The sequence below is a fragment of the Polypterus senegalus genome, chromosome 7 (genome assembly GCF_016835505.1).
Source record: "Polypterus senegalus isolate Bchr_013 chromosome 7, ASM1683550v1, whole genome shotgun sequence".
Classification (NCBI taxonomy): domain Eukaryota; kingdom Metazoa; phylum Chordata; class Cladistia; order Polypteriformes; family Polypteridae; genus Polypterus; species Polypterus senegalus.
Genome location: NC_053160.1, coordinates 131264830 through 131291296, shown reverse-complemented (window position 1 = coordinate 131291296; position 26467 = coordinate 131264830). Strand labels below are relative to the sequence as shown.

Below are 26467 nucleotides of genomic sequence, written 5' to 3'. Positions count from 1 at the left end.
CATACTTTAATGATATTTGGAGTTGAGCAAAAGTAGTGCATTTCATTTATTCATTTATATTTTTGTAACTAGTTTTAACCTATTAGTGCACTTTTTTACATATTTTTAGCATTAAAGGCACCATCTGTTTTAAATTATATTATTGCATTATTGTTATTGTAACTCTCTCTGTATTTTACTTGCATACGTATGTTTCTTTTGAGGTTTTGTGTCATTGGTGATGAAAAGGCTTGTACTAAATAGGACAACAGCAGTTTGACTGATTAAAATCAAAGGTTTTAAAGGGAAAAACAAAGAAGCATCCAAGTAAATAGCCCATAATTCTTACACAAAAAAGAGATGACACCTGATAACTAAGTCCAAAATCCAAAGCAAGTATTAAAGTCAAAAAGGTAATAGTAAAAGTTTACAAACACCATTAATACAGTGGATTATTTCCCATGGAAATGGAAACTGTGGATACTGAATCATTGATCCTAATTGGAAAACTGGGTTAAGTTCTGGCTGACCCTTTTCACTATATGTAATTATATTCACTATTATGTCGACAGCAGGATTGAGGGTCAGATGTCGTCTAAAGGCGACATTCATGGGTAGATGATGATAATCAGCTGTAAACGTCAACAACACACACCATTAGTTTAATTTGTATATAGACCCTCTTTCCTAGAAGGAATGTTAGACTCGTTGACTTGACGTTGAATCCCTGCATGTGCGTGAGTAGCGTAAACAGTGTCTAGAATGCCACTGACATCTGGTGAGAGAGCAAAGTGAAAGCACAAAGCAAAATACGTTGCATATATTTTATTATGTTGAATTTGACTCTGACTTGTCGGACTCCGATTCAAGTGCAAGTGATCTGAAGATTTAGATCTAAAATGAAAGTGAGGTACTGGCTTCAGCTGATCAGTCTCCAGCTGATCCATCACCTCTGCCCCTGCGCAGCTGCTGATGCAGCTAGAGATTACTAACATGTGGCGACAGGGCACTGCACACAGCAACAGACCTTTTATGTTGATTTATGTGAGCAACTTTGTGTGCTTTCCAGAAAACGTTTTCCGAAATAATTCCGCCTTGGGAAAAAAGGAAAAATAAGATTCACCCTAAAAGAGTTAACATAAGCACATAATTTCCTGTTAAAAACACTTTACTTGGTATATTATGGATTTTATAAAGATATTTCGGGCTTGTGTTTAACAAAAACTTATGTATTTCAGAAGTTAAACATGAAAGCCAAACTACACACTTTAACACTAAATGCAATAATAAAATTAAAACAGTAGTTTAACAAGCACTTATGCATAAAAGAAGTCTAACACAAAACATGTGAATATTCACTATAACACCAAAATGTAATACAAACCTACCTTTATGAGCATGAATCTTACCTTGGTGTTAAAATATTGTGCAATTCTAAACCTTGGTTGTTCCCAAAAGAACCAAAGGAAAGGTTTTTGACACACTATGGGGCAGGTGTTAGATGTAGTGAGGACAGCTTGACATCGCGAGCATTGGCTGCTTCCTCATCCGTGCTGGCTTAACTCAATGATGGTTATAGAGATGGCGATCTCTTCCTTTTAAATGGGTTGAAGAACTGCATCAGCATTTTTTGCTTTGATTTTCATGTGTCGTGAAGGGGGTTGCTATTTTTCAGGAGCTGATAAGCTTCATTCTGTGAGAATGGAATACATAAATAGCAAGGATTTGTTGTAATACTGTAGTTTCTCTAAAAAAAATGAAAAAATCGAACAGGAGTTCGTTTTTATTTTAATCTTAAGCCTTGGACAATGCCTGCTGTGTGCTTCTATTGTTCTGTTCAAGGTGGCATGGAGACATCCAAGACCATACACATGCCATGCTCTTGTGAATGAAAATGAACATCATTACAATAAACAATTTGTGTGTGGACATGCAGATAATCACAAATTGGTGACGATAAAAAAGAGGAATGTTAAAAAAAGGTATCACATAAATAATTTTACTAATAATTTAGATCCATAAAATATAATCAGAGTACACAAAATTATTTTAATTGTAATATTTAAAGGACATCATACTGATAACTTCATTATGCTAGCTAAGTAGTACCGCATAAGTTAAGGAAACAGTAATTTGCATTGAGATTACCTTGTTTGATGTGAAAAGTCAGCCGTTTGAGATCAGCACAAGAGTCTATGCACACTACATGGTCAATAATAAAACACAAATACAGTAAAACTTTATGAAAAAAAAAACATTTGGTTGCCTTCCTTTCCTAGCGCTGACCACAATGATTGCAGTCACTAGTTCATTCAAACTGAGACTGTCCTCACTAAACACAAATGAATGGTGCATCGCGTGATTTTTTTGACAACATCCAGAGCTACGGGTAGAAATTAGGTTTACCTGACTGATTCTGTAGAGCTAGAAACAATAAAGTTATAGCCAACAACATTATTTCTGTTTAACATCCTAACTCAGACAACCAGTACAGGCCAACACCTACCACCAGGTCAAAATGCAGTCAAGAACGCAACTAAAGAAGGATGCTCAAAATCCTTACAACAACATCTAGATTCAGGCTCTGAGATTAATTTGGTTTAATTTTCATGGAGGCCTCTTGACCTTTGGGCCCCTGGGATTCATGTACAGGGACAGGCAATGAAGGGACAGATCTCATGCTTAAAACCTATGAGTTTTCCACTCACAAATGATTTTGTTGATAACTAAGAGATAATGTGTATTCCTTACTGACCATAGTAGTTTGGAATTTTTAGAATTCATCACAAAATAAAAACAGTAGTACAGATCAATCATTTAGTAATCTGGACCCTAAAAAAGCACTAAATGTATAGTGTAATAAATGCCAAGATTATTTGCACTTTCAAATGCCTTGAAGGCCCAATAGGCCTGCTCCTACAATCGTTTGCACATTTACAAGCTTATATAATGAGGACAATAAAAGAAACATAAAACTCCATTTAGAATAACTTCATGTTAGTACACCATTATACTTTTTTTTCTGCTAGCAAAATTCCAGCAACTCAGCTTCAATGACAGAGAATCAATTGTGTTGCAAACAATGCCACCATGCATCAGCCACCATTACATTCATGACAGTTTTATTAACAATTTTCACACAATACTAATGTAATATACAGTAAAATGTTAGCATAAAATGCAAAAAAGAAAAAACAATTCCTGTTTATCCATTGCAAACACAGGGTCTTTCAAGCGTATAATTAGTACTTATGGTACTATTTTAAATTTTATTTATATCTTGACCTCTTGTTCAGATCATCATTATAAATGTTACCCGAGGGTAATTTCATGAAACAGGAATTCAGAATTTGTTACATTCGTAAACATTCAGTGCCATTATACAAGCTTGAGCTGTGTCTAACTAAGCTTCTACTAACTTCATAAATGCAATCTCAATAATTAGCAAAAAAAAATAGTATCAAAATAATTTAAAAACTGTCATAAGTAGGTAGACTTTGCATGAATAGATAGTTTTATTGACTGAAAGAGTCAATGTTTGGGCTTTATTTGTAGGCATGTTTTCTTAGTCTGCCTTTGAAACCTGTGGTAGTTTTCTGACAATGACTCTGTCTTTCTATTCCTGATCCCTGGTGCATTTTTTGACTATTGCTTCACAAAGGTACTGCACTAACTAAGTATTATACTAGACAATCTTCTTTCACTGGCCTCTCTTCCTTCTTCTAGTTGTGCCTTTGCCTTACCTTACTGCACTTCCTAGCTCTAATCTCACTGGAACATTAATCAAAGCATCATGTTCTTCCTTACAGTAAATACAGCAGGAATTGTTGTTAGTACCCTGACTAGCTGTCTCATGTTAGACTGGGGAACCCATTGCCCTTTTCTTAGCCACCCAGCCTGGAGTAAATACTACCACACTTTGGAGATATTACTTCCATTTTGTTGGTAGAGCTACTTGTGTTATTCTCACAGTGGATCGTGTTGCTGTTACTGTCAGTGCATTTCTCTATATTACATCTTTTTTAGTTGCCTCCAATTCTGATTCTGACCTGGCCTTTCTATACATGGGCTTATATTACACAATTGTATCGGATGCGAACAATAAATATGCGTGCAAAGCCTAGCTGACAAAATCAGAACTGTGCTTGTGAACTATTTTCCCAACATTTAATAAAGTATAAGTACAAAATGATCTCCATGGGAAATCATAAATTATGTCCACCTTTTTCAAGAAAAATGTATTCCATTTTAAAAATGGAAACAAGGGTCTCATGATTTGTTCATGACTGCTGTTCTGGTCAGTGTTTTAGCGCTCTCTTTAGTAATTTGTACAGAGTACATGTTATTTGTCTTTGAAAATGTTAAATATACAGTATATTGTTGGTTTAATAGTGATGCCTTTATGTTATTCTTTTTCTTTGTAGGTACTACATTATTTTGTGTTTTGTCATGGCTCTGGCCATGTTGTTGTAGAGTGATATGATCAGATTTCGATTAAACATCTCACATGTCAACCTGTTTGATTTTGGTGTTACACTTTTTCTAGTTTATAAATATTGGATTGAACAAAAAACTTTTTTCCCCAATTTTTTTTTTGCATTAGCATTTAAGGAAACATTATTAGACCAGGAATTGTTGATGTTTTCGCCTATGATTTTTCGATAACGCTGTCATTTTGGCAATCTGGTTTTTCAAGTCCTCATTTTTGTATCTTTCTTTGAAAGAGTTTCCATTTCCTAATCATTCTTTCACTGGTTGTAGTTTCCTCTGTCTCAGATCACAATAGTTGCAAGTTTGATACCCAGTCCGGTCACTGCCTGTATGCAGTTTGCACATTTTTCCTGCATTCACTGGGTTTTCTTAGGTTGCTTTGGTTTCCTCCCCGGTCCTGGACATGTTCACGTGTTCTGGTTGGCCACTTTAAATATCCCCAGAATGACACTATGCATGTTCATAAATGTGCTCATCACTTAACTGGCATTAAACTTAGGATAGGTTCCTACTTTGTGCCAAATGAAAGACACGCTCATTTTTTTTGCAGCCTTGTAATGTTATACATGTCCTGAAAATCAATGGATGGGTAAATACAATTTTAACAATATACAAAAAACGAACAGAAATAAGAGAATGGCAAGGTGACCAGTGCTGGCTTCAAATAGGCCAGAGTCCCAAGTTTAAATCCTGACCTATGTTTTACCTGTGTTGTGGTAGCAGTTTGAGTCCATATTTGCATTAATGTTCTGCAGGTACCTCAGTGACTATGGATTAGCTTTACTGCTCTGTCTCTGTTAGTGTGGTTATGTCAGTGCATGCATCTTTTAACAGACTAACCCATTGTCCTGCATAACTTCCGACCTTCCACCCAGTATTGTGAGGTTGGTTTCCAGCCCTTCATAAACCTAAACCAGAAAAACAGAGTTAAGTATTTGTTTGTCTGCAGTCCCAAATACAGCATTTCAGGCTAAAAGAACAAGAGCAAATATATTAAGAGAATCTGAAATCTGTTTACTCTTGGCTGTGACTCGTGGCAAAATGAAAGGGAAGCTTAAACCTGAGAAATACGTTTTGTCAGTATAGTAATATGTTAAGAAAAGGAAATCTAAATTAGCCAAGGCAGATTGATTCAGTGTACTGTAGTTTTCTTAGCAAATGATTTAAGCAGGGTTAGATACAATCGGAAATCTAACAGTAGATAGAGAATAATTAAAAGTGGTTGCAAACTTTATTTACTGAATCTTACATTTTTGTGTGCCTTTCAAAGAGCTCACCATCAAATGGGCCTTTATAAATCACACAATACATTTAAACATTATGTGTTAAAATGATTGAATATATGTTTAAAAATCTTTAGGGATATGATTAAAGCACAGGTCAAAACATCATTTTGGAAAAAGTTGACTTTTTTTCAGCAGTTGGTGTGGAAGAATTTAAGATGGGCCTGAATGATGAACAATGCTTGCAATTGTTTCTTGTAAGTGTATCCTTGTAAAACTTTTTCTTCAGCAATACTGTATATTGCAAATTCTTCACAGTTAAATTGTGAGCAAAACTCATTATGGAAGCAGAGCAGGATTCATTAAACGCTCAATGGTTTTAAAAAAAAAACAAAAAAGTGCATTTCACGAGTATTCTTATTAGCTGTGACCACTTCTTGCTTCTATCTTGCTTCCTTTAACACCTGTTTGTAAAAACTCAGATTTTTTTTTCTTAGAGTATTGTAATGAATCTCTACTTATGTCTTTTTCTGGCTGTGCTCTGTTTCATTTTGAACTGTAATTTGTTCATTTTTTTGTGTGTGATGCTTTTCACAGGTTGTTACTACAAGGTCAGCGGTAGATTTAGACTAAGAATTTTCAAGTAAAAGTGAAAAGCATTTCGAAGAATGGCTTTCACTGATTTTCATTGTTTTGTGCATACCCTTACCAAAGAATTTGTAAAGAGCTGAAAGAGACATGATACAGCAACATGACAACAGTGTGCCCTACTTAACATGTTGGCTCAGTTACATCTGACCATTTTCTAAACCCAACTAATTGGTCTGTTCTAGCAGAAGAGCTTAAATTGGCCCTGGATGGAATACTATTACTTTACAGGATACCCTCGTGTGAATGTGGAGTCCATAGTCAATTTTGATCATATCAATTGTTTATCTCTAAATTATCTCTAAATTGACCCAGCATCATTCATCACTGAGCTCTCCCCCTTCTGTAGAATTGTGTGTGCCTTCCAAGTATGCTCTACCTCCTTTTAAATGAAAAAAAAATTGCAAGTGAAAAAGAGATGGACAACCATGAGTTCTTAGAATGATGTCATTAAGTTGGTTATTGCTTTGCTTCCAAAAATGATGTCATTGAAAGTAAGTGTGTGAATTCGAATGACAAGCAATCCCATTCATGCATTAAAACACTAAACAACATGGAGTCTTGAATCTCTATCTGACTATATGTCCACCTTGCACTAAAAATGATAAAATAATTATAAAAAGAACAAAACAATCTGTCATAATTGATGGGAAAAAATTTGCTGATGTACAACTTTACCTAAACAGCGGAAGCGGCAGATAAACATTATTATATTATGTATTCAGTAATGACGTCGTTTATCAGGAGAGTTTGCTTTCATGGCAGGCTTTTAATGAGATGGCGTCCATCACTGAAATATTCTTCTAAAACAACAAAATGGGTGGAATGACTTTGCAGTTAACCTTTTCTGTGAGTAAACATCTTGCACAATAAAGTAAAAAAAATCCCAGTGAGATTAACACTACTTGAAAAAGGTCTCAGTCTGCTAGAGACATGCAAAATCCTTGAGGGATTTCAGAATAGCAGGACCACTTTATGTTAGGAAGAGTGATATAAACCAAGATCACAAGTGACAATTTTACAAACACTCATTCTTCAACAAATAGGAAGTATTTATCATTTGGATTAATAAATACAAAAATGTCCTTTTCTGTCACATTGTATTTTATACTCTGTATGTGGGGATGGTGTGCTATAGACATTGAATGATGGTGTTTTTTCGTAAATTGTTTATTAGTAGCTATAAAATATCTTGCTCGAACACAACATAATGAATTTTCTTCTGAAAATAACTTTGTCTTCAAAATTTAACAGTAGCATATTAATTGATTTTAAAAAGTATTTTTTTCCTTTTTTTCTACTGTATGCATTTAGATGAGCAATGGAGCATGTTTTAATTACCCATGAAGCATTCCCACACTGAATATGGATTTACTGCTTGTGAAAATAGTCAGAAGAGAACAAACAGGTTTTATTTCTTAATTTGTCATTTCAGACACACAGGGAGGCCTACAGCCTGAATGTAAATTGATGGGACTTGTGTTCTTGTGCACTCTTTGAATCATTTATAATAACATGTCATGAAAATAAATTGGCATTTGCTCTTAACAAATTTAAACATAGAGCTGTAAAAAAAGAAAGATGGTTCTTAACATCTTCCAGCAAATCGTGAGCAGTGAACCTTTGCGATTTTACAAATTCCCTCTGCATACCATTCATTTAGAAATAATAGGCTCCCTATTGCATACTTCAGAATATCAATACTATGAGGTAGTTAGTCAGACCTAAAAATGCATTTTTTTAGATTAAAGATAAAATGTATAATCCTTCAGGCGAGAATTTAAGAAATCCTCAGCATTTTTATTTTTATTTTCTTCTGACTAACTTCAGAACTATACAAGTATATATCTGCTATATTAACAATAACCAATATGAAGCAAACATATCACCATACAGAGCATACTGTAAATAATTTTAATTAAGTATGTTCACAAGTGCTGTTCCCCTTTGTATGAACTGCTGGATTGAATAAAAGACATGCGTGGATGTTGTAACAAGACCATACTAGATTGTGGTAGATAACTTCAGTAAAATGCAAAGTACAAAACACAGAATTGCTTGGATATGTTGATTTTAGTATTATTAAAATGCTATTCTAATTCTTGCTAGCAAAGTGCTCTCATAAATCATAAAGTTAAACTCGTTTGAATTTTATCTTCAAGACATCTGAGCTCTAAGACTAAGAATTTCTAGCTGAAAGTCACCTTCAGCTATTGAATCAAAAATGGTTTTCATTCATGAGGGTAAAGTGCCTCTATTCTGAAAGATAAAAGTGCCATTCATTTGATTTTGTAAGTGAAAGATGAGTTTAACAGACAAAAATAAAGAGTAAAATATTTTTTCAATAACACTCTAATTTTGTAGTATTATTTAGGTTAAGCGCCTCACTTAGATCAATCTAATTAGCTATTGCCTTGTGTTATCTGTTTTTTTTATTAAAATCAGTATTTTAGATATATTAGACTAAAATAACAAAGCAGCTCTTTCAGTTTAATATGGCAAAAAGTGGTTAAATCTCTGTAAATGGCAAGAAGAGGTTAGATTTGCTTAAATGTACAGGGAAACCTCAACATTGGTTTATGCCTTCTACTTGTACTTTGCTGCTTGTTATTTTAATACTTTTATCTTTCTATTTTTGGTGTTTGCATTTTTTTCTTTTTTATTGTTCTATTATTTCTATTCTTTTGAGTTCTATTGTTTTGAATAAGTTTACTTACAAATGTATTATAAAAATGACTATTTTCAAAGTAGAGTGGAGCAAAGTCTAGTGGGCTCTTTAACTTCCACCAGCAATGGACAGGTGGGTGTTTATGAATAGCAGTCACATTTGCATCTGCAGGATACCCTCATTTCATCATATCTGACTTTGAAACTCTGTTCCCCCATCTTGTTTAAAATATTATTTGTCTCCAATTCCATGAAATTTACAATAGTAAACTTATTTCCTGTTTGGTCAAATGTGTCTGTTAAATCGTTTTCTTTCATACTTACTAGCGATGGAGTTAAAGAACATATTTTACTATTGATTATTAAGGAATCAAAATGCAGATCTGAGTACAATCCTAATAGTTTGTCACTGTCTAGTAATACACTCACTTTTGAAGTTCTCCATTGATATATCATGACCTCCTATAATATATCTCGGAAACAAAAGAAAATTGAATTGTACTTTGAACTACTAAAAACAATTACTATTTCAGTTTTGATAATGAGTTTGGTTAGTTTATAAAGTATTTAAGATGGATTTTGACATTCAGTGGGATTTTATATGGAGGGAGGTAGGCAGATAGATTAATGTTTTAACACTAGAATCCCTGAAGCCTACGAATAAAGTCATAATGCCAGGCCACCTTAAATCCCTTTACACCTCTTCATCAGTGTCTTTATTTTGCAAATGTGTCAATCAGCACTGGCAGCAGGCATCTTGCTATCCTATCCCGCACCGACGCAGCTGAAGTCGGACACAAAGTTCTCCTAGCTTAAGTATGTTTATCTGGGCGTGAGGTGTCTGGAATTGTATAGGGTAAATAATATATCGTTATTTGGAATACATACATTTCATGTGTGTTCTGTTTCTACAACGATCTAGATAAATGTATGATGACTGGGAATGCGAGGCAAGAAATGTTGAACACATACTGTACCTAAAACAGAAACTTTTTTAATCTTATATTATTAATGACAAAATGCTGACGTGAAGACTGAAGTCCAAATATCAAATAAAAAGGTATAATAAAACAACTGTGTTTTTGTTTAAGAATATAACCGAATAAAAAGAAATTAGGTTAAGGTATGACAGGCACATGTCCGCTTGGCTGGTGTAGAAGTAGCTACGACTTACTATGTCATAGTCAAGAGGATGAGGGTTTGATCCTAGGTCCTTCCGGAATTTACCATTTTGAATAGTGAGCTGTTATTATTATTAATATTATAGAATAAAAACATACATTTGATTTGAGTCTGTAACAGGTGGGGTAAATTTATGTTTTTTTTTATTATTCAGTTTTATTCTCTCAGTCACGTTCACACTCTCCCTGATTTCACACTGTTAGTTTTCAAATAAAAACATTGTATAACAAAGGTGAACTCAGATGAGGATAAGGATTCTATATCGGAGAAAGAGAACAGAAGCCCTCTCCTGGAGTAGTAGAGAATTACAACCACCAGAGCCCTTAAATTGTCCCCTATGTGCATGCACGTGACACCATCTCCACATACATTAATCCATAATAGAACATGCTTAATCTACTGTAATTCAAGGTCTGAAAGCTGGAGTCTATCCAAGCAGCATCAGGTGCAAGACAGAAATGAACTCTGGGTAGAACATACCACTAAACTTCTTACATTTAGTAGACAATTATTGTTAGTATTAGAAGGCACCCTTGTATATAATATTCTTAGTATTTACCTTCAGGAGTAAAGAATCACAAATTACAATAAATAACTCCAAAGGCACATAGCTCCACTTGGGACCATGACAAATATAGTGAGGAATATGCTTGATAATAGAAAAAGTTAAAAGTAATGGGAAGGAACAAAACCTGGATTTCTTGGTGGAAAGTCAAGAATGATAACCATCATACCAAAATCACAACCTGAATTGTGCTATTTCTCTATCAATAGATCACATCGTAATACAGTATATTATACTGGAGTAACACCAGATAAGACTGTACCCTGTCAGGTAAAATGCATTGTAATATCTAACACTACACTGCTTGGCCATCTTCTTACCTTACTCATTTGGATGAATCCTCGGGTAATGCATTTTTCAGTTCAAAGCATTCGTAGATTTTGCTAAGAAATTATTACGCAATGCTGAAATAAACAAGTTGACCATTTTGATAATTCTGTATATAGGACAGACTACTTGATATTGGGGTCTCTGTAAACATAGCTGTCTAAATTCGGTATAGAGTCAGGTTAAGGTTCATTTGATATGGATGTTAAATTGATTGTTTCCTTGATTGGTGTGTGTCTCCTTCATTATAATATTATTTGTAAAATAAGGAACATATGAAAAAGCAAAGTTCATTATTGGGCAGCATTCTACTTCACTATTGTTGCCTCACAGCTTCAGTGGCTTGGGTGCTGAGTCTACCATGATATTTATCAGCTCTTACTATCACCCTTCTGATACAATATGTACATTCAGTTTATTTTTACTTTTCAAATTCCCACTAGTTTATTAAACATTTATACAGGTAACTTTATGTTTTATTGCATTTATCTTGTGGTAGATTATTGTGTGCATCATAAAATTCAATAAATATCAATATTTATAAAAAGGATGGATTAACCTGAGTCTGCCTCATATTGTTTAAGTGGAGGTCCATGTAGTTAAAGAAGTGTCAGTCCAGAAAGTCAATCCATTAAACTTAAATTAAATTAAGTTGTGTGTGTGAAATGCAAGTTTGTTCTTACAAATATGATGTCCTTCTCAATAGGCAGACATAGTGTACTAAAATGGTGAGAAGGAATTGTCAAAAATCTTTATGTGCAATTTAAAACTTTTTGAAAATAGTGGAAACTCAATATCTCTCTTTGTATGCACTTTTTCCAAGTGAACTGAATATGTGGACGTTTTGTTTTTTCTTAGTGAACATTTTTACATTTAATATATACATTTAATAATACAATTTATATTTATCTAGGGTGGCATTTGCAGTGTCTAATCCTAATCTGGATTAACTGGGGTTGTAAGTGTTATGTGATGCTATCGTTTAACTAACAGTGTGCCTAAATTAAGATTCAATGGAAGTTAAAGCTTCTATGCCAGTATAACGTTTAATATAAAGATGAGCCAGTTATACATACTTGTTTGTTGGTCCATTAGCAATAGACTTCTTTCTTCCCACAGTGTCTATTTGGTGGAGTGCTGCTCTTGTGTACACCAGTAGCAGCCTCAAAGTTATCTTTATTTCTTTCTTATTACTCATACATTTTTTGTTGTATCCTTTCAGGGGAAGTATGTGAGCCGAACCCATGTGAAAACGGGGGCGCTTGCTTGACAGGCTTGGCGGATGAGCCTTTTTCATGTGAGTGTCCTGCCGGCTTCACAGGTCCCAAGTGTTCTAGTATTGTGGAGGTTGGTAAGTGAAAGCAAGGATGATGGCAACACCTCTTGGATGCATGTGTGTTACTTACAGGGCATCTGTCTGTCACACTCCATTGACCTTTATTGTTGTGGGTCTGGCTGGCTGTCAGTGCCTCAATTATTGTGTTTCTTTGTGCACTTGGTGTCTCTATTTCTGGTTGCTGTGTCATGTGGTGATGTCAGTATTTTGCAGTATTAATGTCTGGTGTTTGTGTCACTTTGACAGTAAAATGCACATCACTTTTCATTCAGAATCCTACAGGGACACTCATCAGCAGGCTTAAAATAGGTTTTTGACATATACTGTCTTTTTTCTATTAGACATAACTTGACTTAACATCAGGTATCAAAGATAAACTATCTGAGTCAGGCAGAGCAGTACTAGAAGATGATGATTATTTTTTTTTCATGAAAGTCTCTTATCTACAAACACTGCGTCTTTTAAGTATTAAAGAACTTATTCCGGCTGATTTTCATATAAAACATTTCAATGAGAAGACGGTTGATACTAATTGTAGTGCATACCAAACAAGACAAAAACAAATAGAGGTCAAATGGGCACTGTGAAAAACAATAAAATAAAATGAAATAATGGAGGCACAATTGGGCAGTGTGAAAACATTCAAACAACTGACCTTCTCTGAAAAACAGCTATTACAGATCTGTCAAATAGAGCGTTTTGTGCACAAGACATTTTGCGAGCGGTAATGAAATACAGTTTAGTCTGGCTTGTTGCAGATGCATCAGTGTTGGTGACAGAAACTAGCAAGACTAATTACTTTCAACTCAAATTCACTGGAGTAATAGGATCAGGATGATTTGTTGTTCATACACATATACACACACATACATACTGCATGTGCACATGTATACATACTGTATAATCGTGTGTGTTTATTTTTGTAATTGAATTGTTTTATTTCATTGTATCAACATAAATAGAAGTCCATCTCATATAAAGTAACATACAACTAATTCACTAGCCTTTATAATATAATAACAAAATAATAGGAATTATTAGATTAGATTAGAACATACACAACTATATTTGTCCCCATTTGTATCACTTCCTTTAATAGCTTAAATAACTGACAACACTGGGCACAAAGTATTCAGTATATCAGAGTTTACATATACTGTCCTCACATTCACTTATACTTAGTCATTTTAGAGGAGGTTGGGGTTTAAAGGCAGGACCCTGGAGCTGAACAGCTACAGTGTTAATCATTGTGCTCCCATGCCGCCCACTATCTTATTTATGTAGATCATCAAAAGGACTATGCAAACTATTAAATATTTTCAAGCGAACAGTTTAACACACTTGATAAAAATAGTATTCTTAATTTTTTACAGCAAGTCCTTAGTAATATTTTCTGTTGATGTAAATTCAAATATCATTCTAGTAGCTTTGTATGTTAAATTTGGTGTAGGATGGCACAGTGGTTAGTACTGTTATCTTACACATGCAGTGATCCAGGTGTCCTCCCACAGATGTGATAAAAAAGATGTTCCAAAAATCAGTGATATATGGATTTTATGAACAGATGAGTGAGTGTTATTTGTAAGGCGAACGTGATAACCACTACACTATGGAAACTGTGAGTGAGTGAGTGTTATTTGGCTGACTTGATTTGGCTTAGATGACAGGAATAATGAATTCCTTACTCACTTTTGCCCCTTGCTAAAGTACGCAACCTTAAATAAAAAGTAATGACATAAAGACATTTTATTTATACAATATCCAGTAAAAAATACATTAGAGTACTACAATACAAAATAAACATCTGCAAACAGTGATAAATGAAATGCACATTATTTAGCTGTCCTTTATTACTGATTTGGATGTTGCTGTCCTGTAGTTTGTGGTGCAGATTACAGGCTCTCCTGTGACAACTGGAAATTTGGCATTCAGTTATTTTTTAACCTGCAATACTCATGAACAGCCATCCATCTCTGACAATGCCGATTTTCTCATGATTACAAAATCTGGAAAAAATTATGCACCATGTTTAATTTACCTTCTAAGAAGATACAACTGACCTCACCTTCAGAGTTTATTTTGATGGAATCAGGCAAGTAAGCACTCCTGTGGGAGCAATTAACATGGCATAGCAGCACACACCCATAATTGCTGCAGTGTATCCAATCAACCATCTCCCCAAGGAGGAAGGCAGTGACAATTATGGGAACTCTGAATAGATTATACTTAATCTGGCTAAACATTTATTTTGTTTTGCCGTAATAAAACTATCAGGAATGCAAAAAAATGGATTTCTTCATGAAATCATATTGTGAAACTCACAACAATGTCCATATAGGATCCCCCTATTAGAAATGTGTTAAATAAGATTTATGTTTAAAATCGAAGGATATTCTTTTTTATCACTGTTGTATTTTGTATATTTGTTTTTTCATATGTGCCAACAATTTAAGGTATCTGATTGCTATAATGTTACGTGACTGCTATGTATGACTTAAAATTTGTGCAATGTGCTATAAATGCAAATAAGATTGACTGTATTTTTGCAGAACATTTTCATTATTTTCCCCTAAAATCCTGTTCTGTTTCCAATTTATATACCCAAATCATTTTTTACATTGTAGGAAATCCTAAATTGTCTTTTTTTATTTTTATTGAATTGTTTTTCTTATTCATTAAATATGTTCTTGAAAATTCAAAATTTTGCTTTTGCTATTACCCCTTGTTCTTGATGGCAAAAGCATGAGCAATGAGATAACTGTGTATATGGAATGAAGAACACAAACTGAAATATGGCAATAAGCAAGATAGCATGAGTTAGGGATGAAGAAGTCATGGTAACAAATGGCTAGGAGGAAGAATGGGGAACCAGAATAACTAAAAAAAGGAATTAATGGGTGCTATATGTGGAATGAATTTCTTTTCTCTGAAACAGTGACTAAGATTATATTCCACATAAACCTGCTTTCCATGGCAATCATACATTTCAGGCATTTAAGAAAAAATTCACTATATATACTGTAAATGCTGTCCAATATTTCTAGAATTGATCTTAAAGTATAGCTGTGTAAGGTCATTTTTAGTGCTTAAAATAATTCCGCCTGCATATTATGCAAATTTATTTCAGTTTATTCTGGTGAGGGTGCCCAAATGGAATATCAAGATTTGAATCCTAAAGTAGAAATTAAAAGATTGTATTTAGATTCGTAACGAGAGACTGGAAAAGGCAATGAGCAGCCAATGTATATGCATTTAACACTGATTTCATGCAAATCTGTTTAAACTACACATAAAAAACTGTTAAAGCAATGGTTGGTCAGAAAGAAAGTCATCACTGCTGCCAAAATCTCTTTGAACCTGTTTTTATAAGCACATTTGCAGATCTTGTAAAATGTTTATACGCAATTAAATAAATAAAAATCTGTACTAATGTATTTGATCTGTTCAGGCCAAATGCCTTCTCATTTAGCAGCAGGCTTTTTCCAGCTGTTTTTTTTCCTTAACAGTATTTCAGTGGTTGTTTTTTTAATTTCACAAATTCATTTATTTTTCTGCTGAGTTGTATATCAGCAATGATGGATTTTAGTGAAAATAACGAACACAATGTTTTGATAGATATCTAAAACAACCTGATTTGTTATAATAATTTTATCCATACCTTACTGATGCATATGAATAATTATATACATTACAGTATGTACATATTAGGTATATGAATATGTAAGAGTTATGAAAGCAGTAACATTATTTGGTTGAATTTAATGTTAAAATGCCAGAGAATTAGTTAATCATGTGGAATTATCAAAGCATTTTAAGTGAGGGGTTGAAATTGCTGGAAATTTTCAGAGAGGTTACAATGCATAGAAAACTGCTGAGTCTTCTTAAGTGTAAAACTCAAAATGCTTACATTAACATCTAAGATTATGAGGTACAAAGTTATAATACTTTTTTACAGAAGCTGAGCAAGGATGCAAAGAAATTTAAGCTTTTTTAGTAAACCTTACTATTTAGAACCAATACCAGCACTCATCAATATTACCTTACTTAGCTCATTACCTTTGCTTAAATGTCTACTTTCAACAATCTGTTCAAATTAAAATTTTGTTATATTTACTCTTTATTCTTTTTTTTGTCTACTTATTTAGCAATTCTGTTATTTTATTGCACCATGACGAAACATTTTAGAATGCCAAACGATGTTAATTTGGGCTATAATTTAAGAAGAAGATAAATCATTAGAAAATACTTAGATATTGAGAGGTGCCTGAAGTTACACTGGCATCAAATTAGGATGTAAAACAATTAATTTAATATATGGTACATATATTAAATGTGTGAGTAAACTTGCAGTAAGAACTGATGGACAATCCACATGATAGAGCATAGGTATGATATATACAACAAAAACTGTTTTAAATTAAACAGATTCTGAAAGAACAAATACAAAATAGACAGTGATAAAGAGGACTTTCAGCCATAAGCTTAAGATTTTAATGTAGGCAGTCGTATGGAAAGCCATAGAGTTAGAACTCTAGACAATGAATGAGCCTCTTGAGTGTATCCAAGAACATATGCTTTATGGGGAAGAATAGTAAAAGCCACACATTTGGAGGCAGTGAGGGTCAGAACTGGAGCTGTTTAATAGATAGACAGATAAATGCGTAGATATATAGATTCATAAATAAATAAACACACACTTATGTCTGAGCACACATGAGAATGACTATAAGGCAAGAAAATTAAAAAAAAAGAAAATTTCTGGCTGTCCCAGCCAAAGTGAGACCTTATGCAGACATATTACCGTTGGTATAAAGTAGTGTCTTTTGACACAATTCTGCTGAATAATTAGTTGGATGAAAGTCCTCAGTGTTAGTTTGTCAGAGAGAGGATGTGAAGCATTGTTTATAATTGTACTCAGTTTTGTTTTAATTCTCTTCTTCACTACTTCCACCAGGGGGTCCAAAGTGTGTCCTGTAACTGAGCTTGCCCTTTTAATTTGCTTGTTGATTCAGTGGGCCTCTCTTTAGTGATGTTACCAGCCCAGCACACCACACAGAAGAAAATCTCACTGTCTATCACAGTTATAAAAGATGTGAATTTCTCACATTAAAAGAACACCTTCTACTAAGGAAAAAGAGCCTGCTCTACCCTTTCTTATGTATAGTTCCTTCTAGTACCTTCTGAGACCAGTCCAACCTGTCATTAATCTGGACCCCCCAAGTTTGTATAGGAGTGAACCACCTCTACATCCTCTCCTTGAATAGTGAATAAGTTTGAGATCATAAGACTGGAATTAGTAGATTAGAGAAAAAGACCACTCCACATTCTGGAGAAAATCGGGTTGAATACTGGTGGCAGAAAGTCCTGCTAGAGTAACAAAAGCCCAGCATAGTGGGAACAAGTGCATGAATGGTGGCATGGTATGTGTATTATTTTAAAGGTGTGAATGTAGCTAACTATATTTGTTACTGGTCGGCCTACTCCCATATATTTAAACTTAATGCATACACACACCAACATACACTAAAATGCTGAAATACAAGTTATTCACTATTAGCAACCTACCCTCTCCTTAGTGCTTCTGACAAGGAGTCACTGACTACAGCTAATGGAGACCAAACTATCCTCAAGTCGACAGAGGCTGATGCTGCCACTTACCAATGGCGTGGTACTTCTTCCCGTATGTCTCACTATTAAAAATGTCCCTCCTCAGGCACTAAACCCTCTGGGAAAAAAGTGACCATCTACCCACAGTAGGTGACTTGCATTATTTTATTACCTCAGTAAAACAATATATGCAATCAAAACATAGAAGTTTAAAGCAAAGCAGCATTTATTATCAAAAATAAATAATAGCAGCAAAAAAAAAAAAAATAGCAAAACCAGGATATAAGAGTCCTAATAAAAATATACCCTTGTATCAAGTTCAAGAAGCTTCACACATGTTAAATAATAAATAAAAAAAAAAATATTTATGATGTATGATAATTAGTTATAACATCCATCCATCCATCCATTTTCCAACCCGCTGAATCCGAATACAGGCAGGAACCAATCCCGGGCAGGGTGCCAACCCACTGCAGGACACACACAAACACAGCCAGCACACACTAGGGCCAATTTAGAATCGCCAATCCACCTAACCTGCATGTCTTTGGACTGTGGGAAGAAACCCACCCAGACACGGGGAGAACACGCAAACTCCATGCAGAGAGGGCCCAGGAAGCGAACCCGGGTCTCCTAACTGCGAGGCAGCAGCCACCGTGCCGCCCTAGTTATAACATAAAAGAGCAAATATTTTGCAACAGTAAATATAGAATTTAATTCTTGCTAACACTATTGAATGAATTTAGCACTTAATCAGAATCAGAACCAGGGGCCCTACTTCTAAAACTTTGCGTGGACTTAAGCGTGAAAATATGAGCATTCCAGAAAGGCAAGAAAATGCATATGACAAAAAAAATCAGATTTATAAAAACCTGATGATATAAAACCATATTTATCAAAAGCTGGCATATGCACATTCTATAAATCACAATTTTCTTACAAATATTTGTACATGGATGCGCCTTGTAACATCCATATATGGGGCATGCTAATTAACCTCATACATATGCAATCATGATGCATATGTATGACGTGATGAGGCCTTGCCACCTGCATTCAAGAATATCTGGCTGCATTCCACAACTAAATGTGCAAGATCATGTACGATATTAAAGCACCTCTCCTCTGCACTCTGGGAGTCCAGGAAAGGTGTAAGGCACATTCGTCTGAGTGGGTACCCACCATTACTTGGCACCTGTAATGACGTGATTTCTGTACAATGAGTACTACAGGCCATATGAAAAACTGGGGGTTCTGTCTGTTCCCTTTGAGCAGATTTGATGTCTCTGTTGCGGATTTTTATGTTACTTTTCATTCTTTATATACTCTCCTTTGAAGTATGAACATACAACAAATAAATAAATAAATAAAGCTGTTAGACCCACAACCTAAATTGTTGCAGACATTTATTTAGCTAGAAAAGTTCACTTCATCACCATGTACCTGTCTATCACTGTCCATCAACGTCTGTTCCTTGTTCATTTAATTTTCTTTCTTAGCCTTCAAACATCTTAAATCTTTCATTGCATCTTTTAAATCTGAACTCTGAAGACAGCTAATATTTCCAAATCAATGTATATGCATTTACTTTACACGTGAAGAAAATTCTTGATTTTATTTATCTAGCCTTTTACTGGTGCTGCCTTTACATTAATATTGGTAGATTTGACCAAGAAAATTAAATTTAGCTTTATCACATACTGAATTCTTGGCTTTTGCTACATTAAGATAGTCTTGTACAAGTTATCATATGTTGCTTAATCATCTTCTTTTTTACATGAAAAAGTGATATTGATACATTTAAATTACTAATCTGAATTATTTGTCATAAAATATAATATTTATTTACATTATTTATCATAAAAATGTCAATGTTTCTTGATATCTGCATATGAAATAAATGTGGATAGTGACAGGGGTTTAAGACATGAGGAAATACTATTGACAGATATAGGGCCAACTAGACTATTCAAAAGTGGACAGTGGCAGTGGGTTACTTTTACAATATGTAATGGGTCTTCAAGGTTACTGGGGATAACAAACTGGATCTTTCCAGTCTGTTTCTATGGCATCCATGGCATGCAGTTAAGTTACAGTGTGGAAGCACAACAACCAGGACAATGGAAATGACTCTCTGGGCATATCTGGAAAGAACCACTAGGCAGGGCTTGAATGACCCTTTCAGATATAGAGCTGTTGAGCTTAGTGTTGTGATATTAATTTTAGGCAAGGGCTCAACTAGCAAAAGAAGTACAGGCTGGTATGTATAGAAAGGGAATTTTTTAGAGCACTTGTGGGCAGGCATGGATCCCAAGTTCACAGACTCCTGGGCCTAACTAGACAATAGGGGTCCCCTCCCTAAACCCTACTGACATGTTGAATAAAAGTGCATTTTTCAACCAAATAAAGAGGTTCATTAATATCTATAGTACAACAAATACAACTTTACAGCATTACGCTAGCTAAGTAGATAGAACATACTATATAAGTTACACAACAATATTTTGTATTCAGATTGGAATTCTTTATATGAAAAGTTGGCAGTTTGGGAATAACACTCAAATACAGTAAAACCCAACAATGGAACAAATTTGGAAATACCGTATTTATGGGTGTACCACGCACACGTTTTTTCTCGAAAATTAGCATTTGAAAATCAGGTGCGCGTCATACACGAGGTAATGTAATTCTGTAATGTTTACTTTTTCTGCTTGGGCTCACTCGCTCGCTCTCTCGCTCACTTGCTCGCGCTCTTTCTCTCACTCGCTTGCTCGTGCACTCGCGCTCTCTCTCTCGCGCTCGTTTGCACTCTCGCGCTCTCTCTCAATCGCGCTCTCTCTAAATGCTTCCTATACAATCACAACGCGTGTTGTACATGGGGCAAAACGATTTTCGCAATTTTCTTTGTAAAAATTAGGGTGCGCATCTTACACAATGGCGCATGGTACACGAGTAAAAATGGTATTGTGATCATTGATCAGCTGCTTTACTTCCCCAACACCCAAGTGATCAACCCAAGTGATCACAACAAATCCCAATCATGAGTTCACTTCAATTATGTCTGTAAACTCTTTCAAACAGTGCATTACTAGAATTTGCAGATGCACAATGTACACACTTTCAGTGGCTGATGCTCCCAAGCTGCACTCTAAACATTCAGGTTTGAGCATCCTTTAACTATGATGGAGTGTTCGATCAGAAGAAAATATGAAGCTGATTTTAAATTAAAAGTCGTTGGAAGTGGCGAAAGAAATTGGTAACTGCACTGCTGCAACAAAATTCGATGTTTCTGAGAAACTGGTGCGAGATTGAAGAAGGCAAGAAGATGTAAAAAAAAAAATGTAAATGTCGCATTTTTTAGCAGCTGTATAAGTCAGGGTCTGATTTTATGATCGATTTTTCAGTTATCAAGACCCGACTCATATGTTAGTATATACGGCATACTGAGCAGAGGCGTAGGAGAAACACTGAAGGTACACCTAGGGCAAGAGATATTCAACATTTTTTAATTGTATAACCTGCCATTTGACAGGTAACGTAACCAGGATATACATAAGGAAAAAAATCTGTTTTCAAGACAAAAACTTATTTAACCCAAAATAAAGCAGCTCATCAACATGTATACAAGAACAATATGTAGTTGAAATCTTAGAATCCCAAAATTTACTTTTCTACTTTATGAAGAAATGTTGACTTCAGATTGCGTGTGACTATTGCTGAAAACAGTCTTCAAGTAGGCCTACTTTTAGTACTTTTTTTCAGCAAAAAGAAAATAATGTATTTCTATATTTGATTTTATGCACATGAAAGTTTTTGTATTTGTTTAAGAATTCTGTCTGTGCCCATCTTTATTTATTGAACATTGTGCGTAGATCAATTGCTAAGTCATTAAATTAAGAGGTGTTTGTAATGTTATCTATGATGTTTATTACACGCTTTTGTAAAAAACTCCAGTTTGGTTATAATATGGGCTGCCTGCAGTATACCTCTAATACAACAGCACAAAGCCAGTCTTAGAAATGATGCTAGTACATCTTAGTCAAAAACATAATTATATTGAGCAGTCAACCCTGGGGAACACACTATGGAAATTTCTGAAATTTCCCAACTCATAAAAGAATTGTTGCACTGTAACACTTTCTTTGTTTCCTGATTTGGTGTACAGCAATCCACTATAATTGCTGGCAGGCCTAATCTTAAATACAATGATAACTAAATTCTCCTGCAAAAAAGAGACTTTGTTGTCATGTTCAATTTTCCTTCCGCACAACAATCAGCAGTTAGTATTAATGATGCTTGACAGTGGACCTTACATGTCTGCATTACTACAGATTAAATTCTCTTTTTCCACAAATAAGTTGGGAAGATGTTGTAAATGCATGATTATCAGATTTGAGCGTTAAGCACAAAATTAAGTGGATCTAGAACATCATGTGTTGTAATATTTCATATCTGAGAAAAAAGGAACTAATGGTAAATGTAAGACTTAATGAATAATGACTCCAAGAGGATCAGTAGCCCAATCAAGCGTGTGAACACTGAGGACGCTGATCTTTCCTCCACTAGGTCCAAGCAAAACACTATGAAACAATTGCAGTTTTAAATCATTTTTGGCCACTTTTTGACATGTAATTTTCAGAGCTATTGACATGCAGGCTACATACAAAGGTGCTCATGCAAACTATATTACATTGAGGACATTTGCAAACCTCAACCTCATCAACCTTGCCCAGACTTACTTATTCAGTGTTTTTTTGGAAATCAGGAATGTCGAGGTGAGGACACCTCTAGAACAACTAGGTGCACGGCCTTGACTCCAGCATGACAATTTAGCCATTTGTGTGCTGTGAACAGGAAGTGCTTAATTGTATTCTAATCTTCTGGCGAGAAAAAAAAAAACAATGATAAAGTTTATTGGTCTAAGTATAGGGCAAACAAAAGAAGTGATCATCTTGTGTGTTTTTCTCCTTGGTGTGCTTCATTTTTTTAACAGCAAGTACACCCAGTTTGTCAATACAATATATTGTAAATTATAGAAATAATAGAAAAATAACTTTTGTGCTGTAAATGAAAATAGCAGATATATGGTTTCCAAATAAAGCAGTTTGTGAGTGAGAAATATAATGAGGCAATGTTAGATATACCACCTAGAATTAGAGGTTAAAATAGCAAATACCAAGGCTCAGAGAGAATGACCTGTTTCACTGAGCAAATTTCTTTTTACATTTTTTATAAGCTGCCACTCACTCGAATTAACTGGAGTGTGAAGGGAATTGTTCAAAAGGGGTGAGTGAAATTAACATAAATAGGAAACATGAAAAAGAGAAAAAAAGTTGATAGGTATAAATAAATATGTTTAGTTCAGTCCCTATTTTAAAATATGCTGGAAGAAAAGAGGCATACTTTAATTTTTTTTTTTTATTTTAGTGAACATTCATCACCAGAATATTTACCCTCTTGCACATGATTCTTGTTTCATTTTTATGTCAGGTAAGTTTTTGTCAGATAAGCAGTAATTATTTACATTATGAAACATTTCAGTAACACAATATGCTCACCAATGACATTCTAACATTGAGGGCCAATGAGGCAGAGCCTCATGAGGTGTTGTTCAAAATAAGCAATAAGTTTTCTTTTTTTAAGCATTTTATTCCAATCAGTTGCTTATCTAGAAAAATACTGCTTCTCATACTATGTGAAATTGTCTTTATTCCAGGGGCTTTGGGCTTATTTTTGAATAAAAGACTGCACCAACTGGCAATGCAGTGTTCTGTATACCCTTGGGTGTGTGCACATGGGTAAGCTGAACTCACCAGTATAGCAATGGGTCCCGTATTCACATTAGGAAAGTGTGTGTGTATGTGCATGTGTGTGTATACAGTATATGTGTATATCTGTGTGTATATATACATACTGTATTTATATATATTGTGAACTTGACCCCGGACACAGGCAGACAGACATCGTAATTGCTCACCACACACTCGTTTTATTTACAATATTTACAGGTTGTCCCGCGCTTAACTCCCCAGTGCCTCTTGCACCGTTTTATCAATTCCAGGCCTTACAATGCCTCTTTCAGTCCTCAGGCCTTACAATGCCTCTTTCTCTCTTTTCTCTCTCTTTTCTGGCCGCCTCCAGTCCTCCCGCTAGCTCCGTCCTCTTCCACCTGACTTCCGCTCCAGACTGAAGGGAGGCAGCCCCTTATATAGTGCTCCCGGATGAGCACCAGGTGTTTCCGGCATCCACTCCTTGGCCACGCCCCAGCGTGGCGGAAGTGCCGGCTGTCCTCCCGGCAGCTCTCCGGTCGCCACAATAAGTCTTCCCCCCAGCACTTCCTGGTGTGGCGGAAGTGCTGGGCTCCAGGGTTCCTCAGGCTCCAGGGCGCCGCCTGGCGGTGGCCACGGGCCCCTACAGGATTGGGCTTCCAAGCCCTCTACCCGTGGCCCCCTATCCAACCAGGGCGATCGCCCCCTTGCGATCTGGAGGAGGCACAAGCCCTCCTCTGGTCTTCCTGGGCGTCCCGGCCGGGCTCCATCCCCGGCCCGGAACCACTCGGGATAAACCGGCATCGGGGCGCCGCCTGGCGGTGACCTCGGGTCCCTACAGGGTTGGGCTTCTAAGCCCTGTACCCGAGGCCCCCCACATAACCAGGACGGACGCCCCCTCGCGGTCTGGAGGAGGCACAAGCCTTACTATATATATATAGTAAGAAAGAAGCACAAAGACAGAGAAGCTTTGGGGCTCCGCCCTGTATATTGTAGTACCACAGAGTAGACTTAAAAGACTGTGTCCAAAATGGGACTGACAGGACTGACTGGGAAAGACAAGGGGCTTAGGTTACATAGGAGGATTCAACAGGGAACTGGCGGAAGTTAGGTCAGTAGGAGGGCTTAGTCTGGAGACAGAAGTGGACCATGGTTGGGATTTAGTTGCTCTTTCCTTCTGGTGATCTGCAGAGGAGTGAAAAAATGCATTAGTGCACTTCGTCAACTCCTGACCCAGCGTTTTACTCTCAGTTAAGTCCATTGACTGCCTGTGTGTGCATGTGTGACTATGTATATATAAAACCTCTTCTAGGAAAAAAGGCACATATTCTATGAATTCTATCTTTTGGATTAGAAAGATCTTTTCCTCTCTTATAGGAAAAGGCACATAACTTAAAAATTCTGATCTTTCAATGCATGCAATGTGAAACTTAACTTGTTGTTAAGTCTCTTGTGCTTGCGCTATTTTATTCATTTACCAACAGCTAGCCTCTGTATTGGTTATATGTAGAAAATTGTTTTTTCAATTGTTTGTTTGCCTCACACTGACCAGGAAACTCCTGATCACACAGTGGTTAGCACTGCTACCAGACCTTCAGTGTGCAGTTTGAGTTGTGCAGTGCGCTTAATTTTTCCCATGTCATTGTAGCTTGTCCTTTTTCACCTCCAAGCTATTTGATGCTAAGTTTATGTAGTTGCTTTTCCAGTTTAGACAGCTCTTAGTCAATAGTCGGATTATGACAGTATCAGTGGGTATAACAATGATCTGATGCCAAATGAGAGACCAGGCACCAGCTTCACACTGATTGATTGATTTTTCATGACATGAAATGTGCAAGAACTAGCATGTTTCTATAGTCATAAACAAAAGAAGGACACATATTATAAGTTAGCTAAGTTAATGTTTACGTCAAAGAAGCCTGTTGAGAAACAGGAAAATTCTGTTATGGCCCTGAATATTATACAGATTTTTGGTAATGTATTTTATTGTATATTCATTTTGAAATTAATCTTTGATGAATAATCACTTATTAAATTCGATTGAGCATTTACTGGAAAAGTGAACATCTCCTAAATTGATTAAATAAATGTAGCTAAAGAAGAATATACACAACGGTTTCAAGTGATAAAGAATGAAATTAAGTATTGTTTCATATCTATCCCTTTTGATATTAAATTTGTTATGAAAATTAGTTTTTCATACAAATGGACTAAATTTATCCTTATTTTATAGTAAAAGCTCCATAGAATTCATACATTGTCCTAAGCCAAAGAGGACAATAATGTTTCAGATTAACACTGGGTAGAAATGAAAACCGGTTTGCAGGCCCAGCATGTAATATGTGCTATGATGAAGGGAGTGCTGATGTCTGGAGTGTCCTTACATTTTATATGCCAAAGGCTTGAACTTGTAAAGCATGAAGGCCAAAGGCAACTCTGTGTGCCTTATGGGAATCACAAATTTAGTGTGTCCACAAGTTATCTAGAGAATCTATTTGCATGGTGGAATAAAACAGCTTATAACTGTCTCCTGACCCTAAGCAGGTGTTGTAAACACTTTCTATGCCAGGGAGAGGCAAGGTCTAAGGTGGGAGGTTGAAAATATTGGGCACAAAGTAAAGTTGGCCAAGACTGGTGAGTTAGAAGTTAGGGAGAACTGTAGAACATGAGTTTT

General features: G+C 35.5%; 1 protein-coding gene across 8 annotated transcripts in view; it reads left to right on the top strand.

Annotated features, from left to right (window-relative positions):
• LOC120532859 (EGF-like repeat and discoidin I-like domain-containing protein 3) overlaps positions 1-26467 on the top strand; it is a 939662-nt gene that overhangs the window by 222210 nt on the left and 690985 nt on the right. For 4 of the 8 annotated variants that reach the window (XM_039759297.1, XM_039759296.1, XM_039759295.1 and 1 more), the window contains exon 2: positions 12305-12433. The exons of 1 other annotated variant lie outside the window; for it this stretch is intronic. In XM_039759297.1, the coding sequence (XP_039615231.1) occupies positions 12305-12433 (129 nt within the window). The remainder of the gene's footprint in view (positions 1-12304; positions 12434-26467) is intronic. 3 more of the 8 variants (XM_039759301.1, XM_039759300.1, XM_039759299.1) reach the window with 1 other exon arrangement.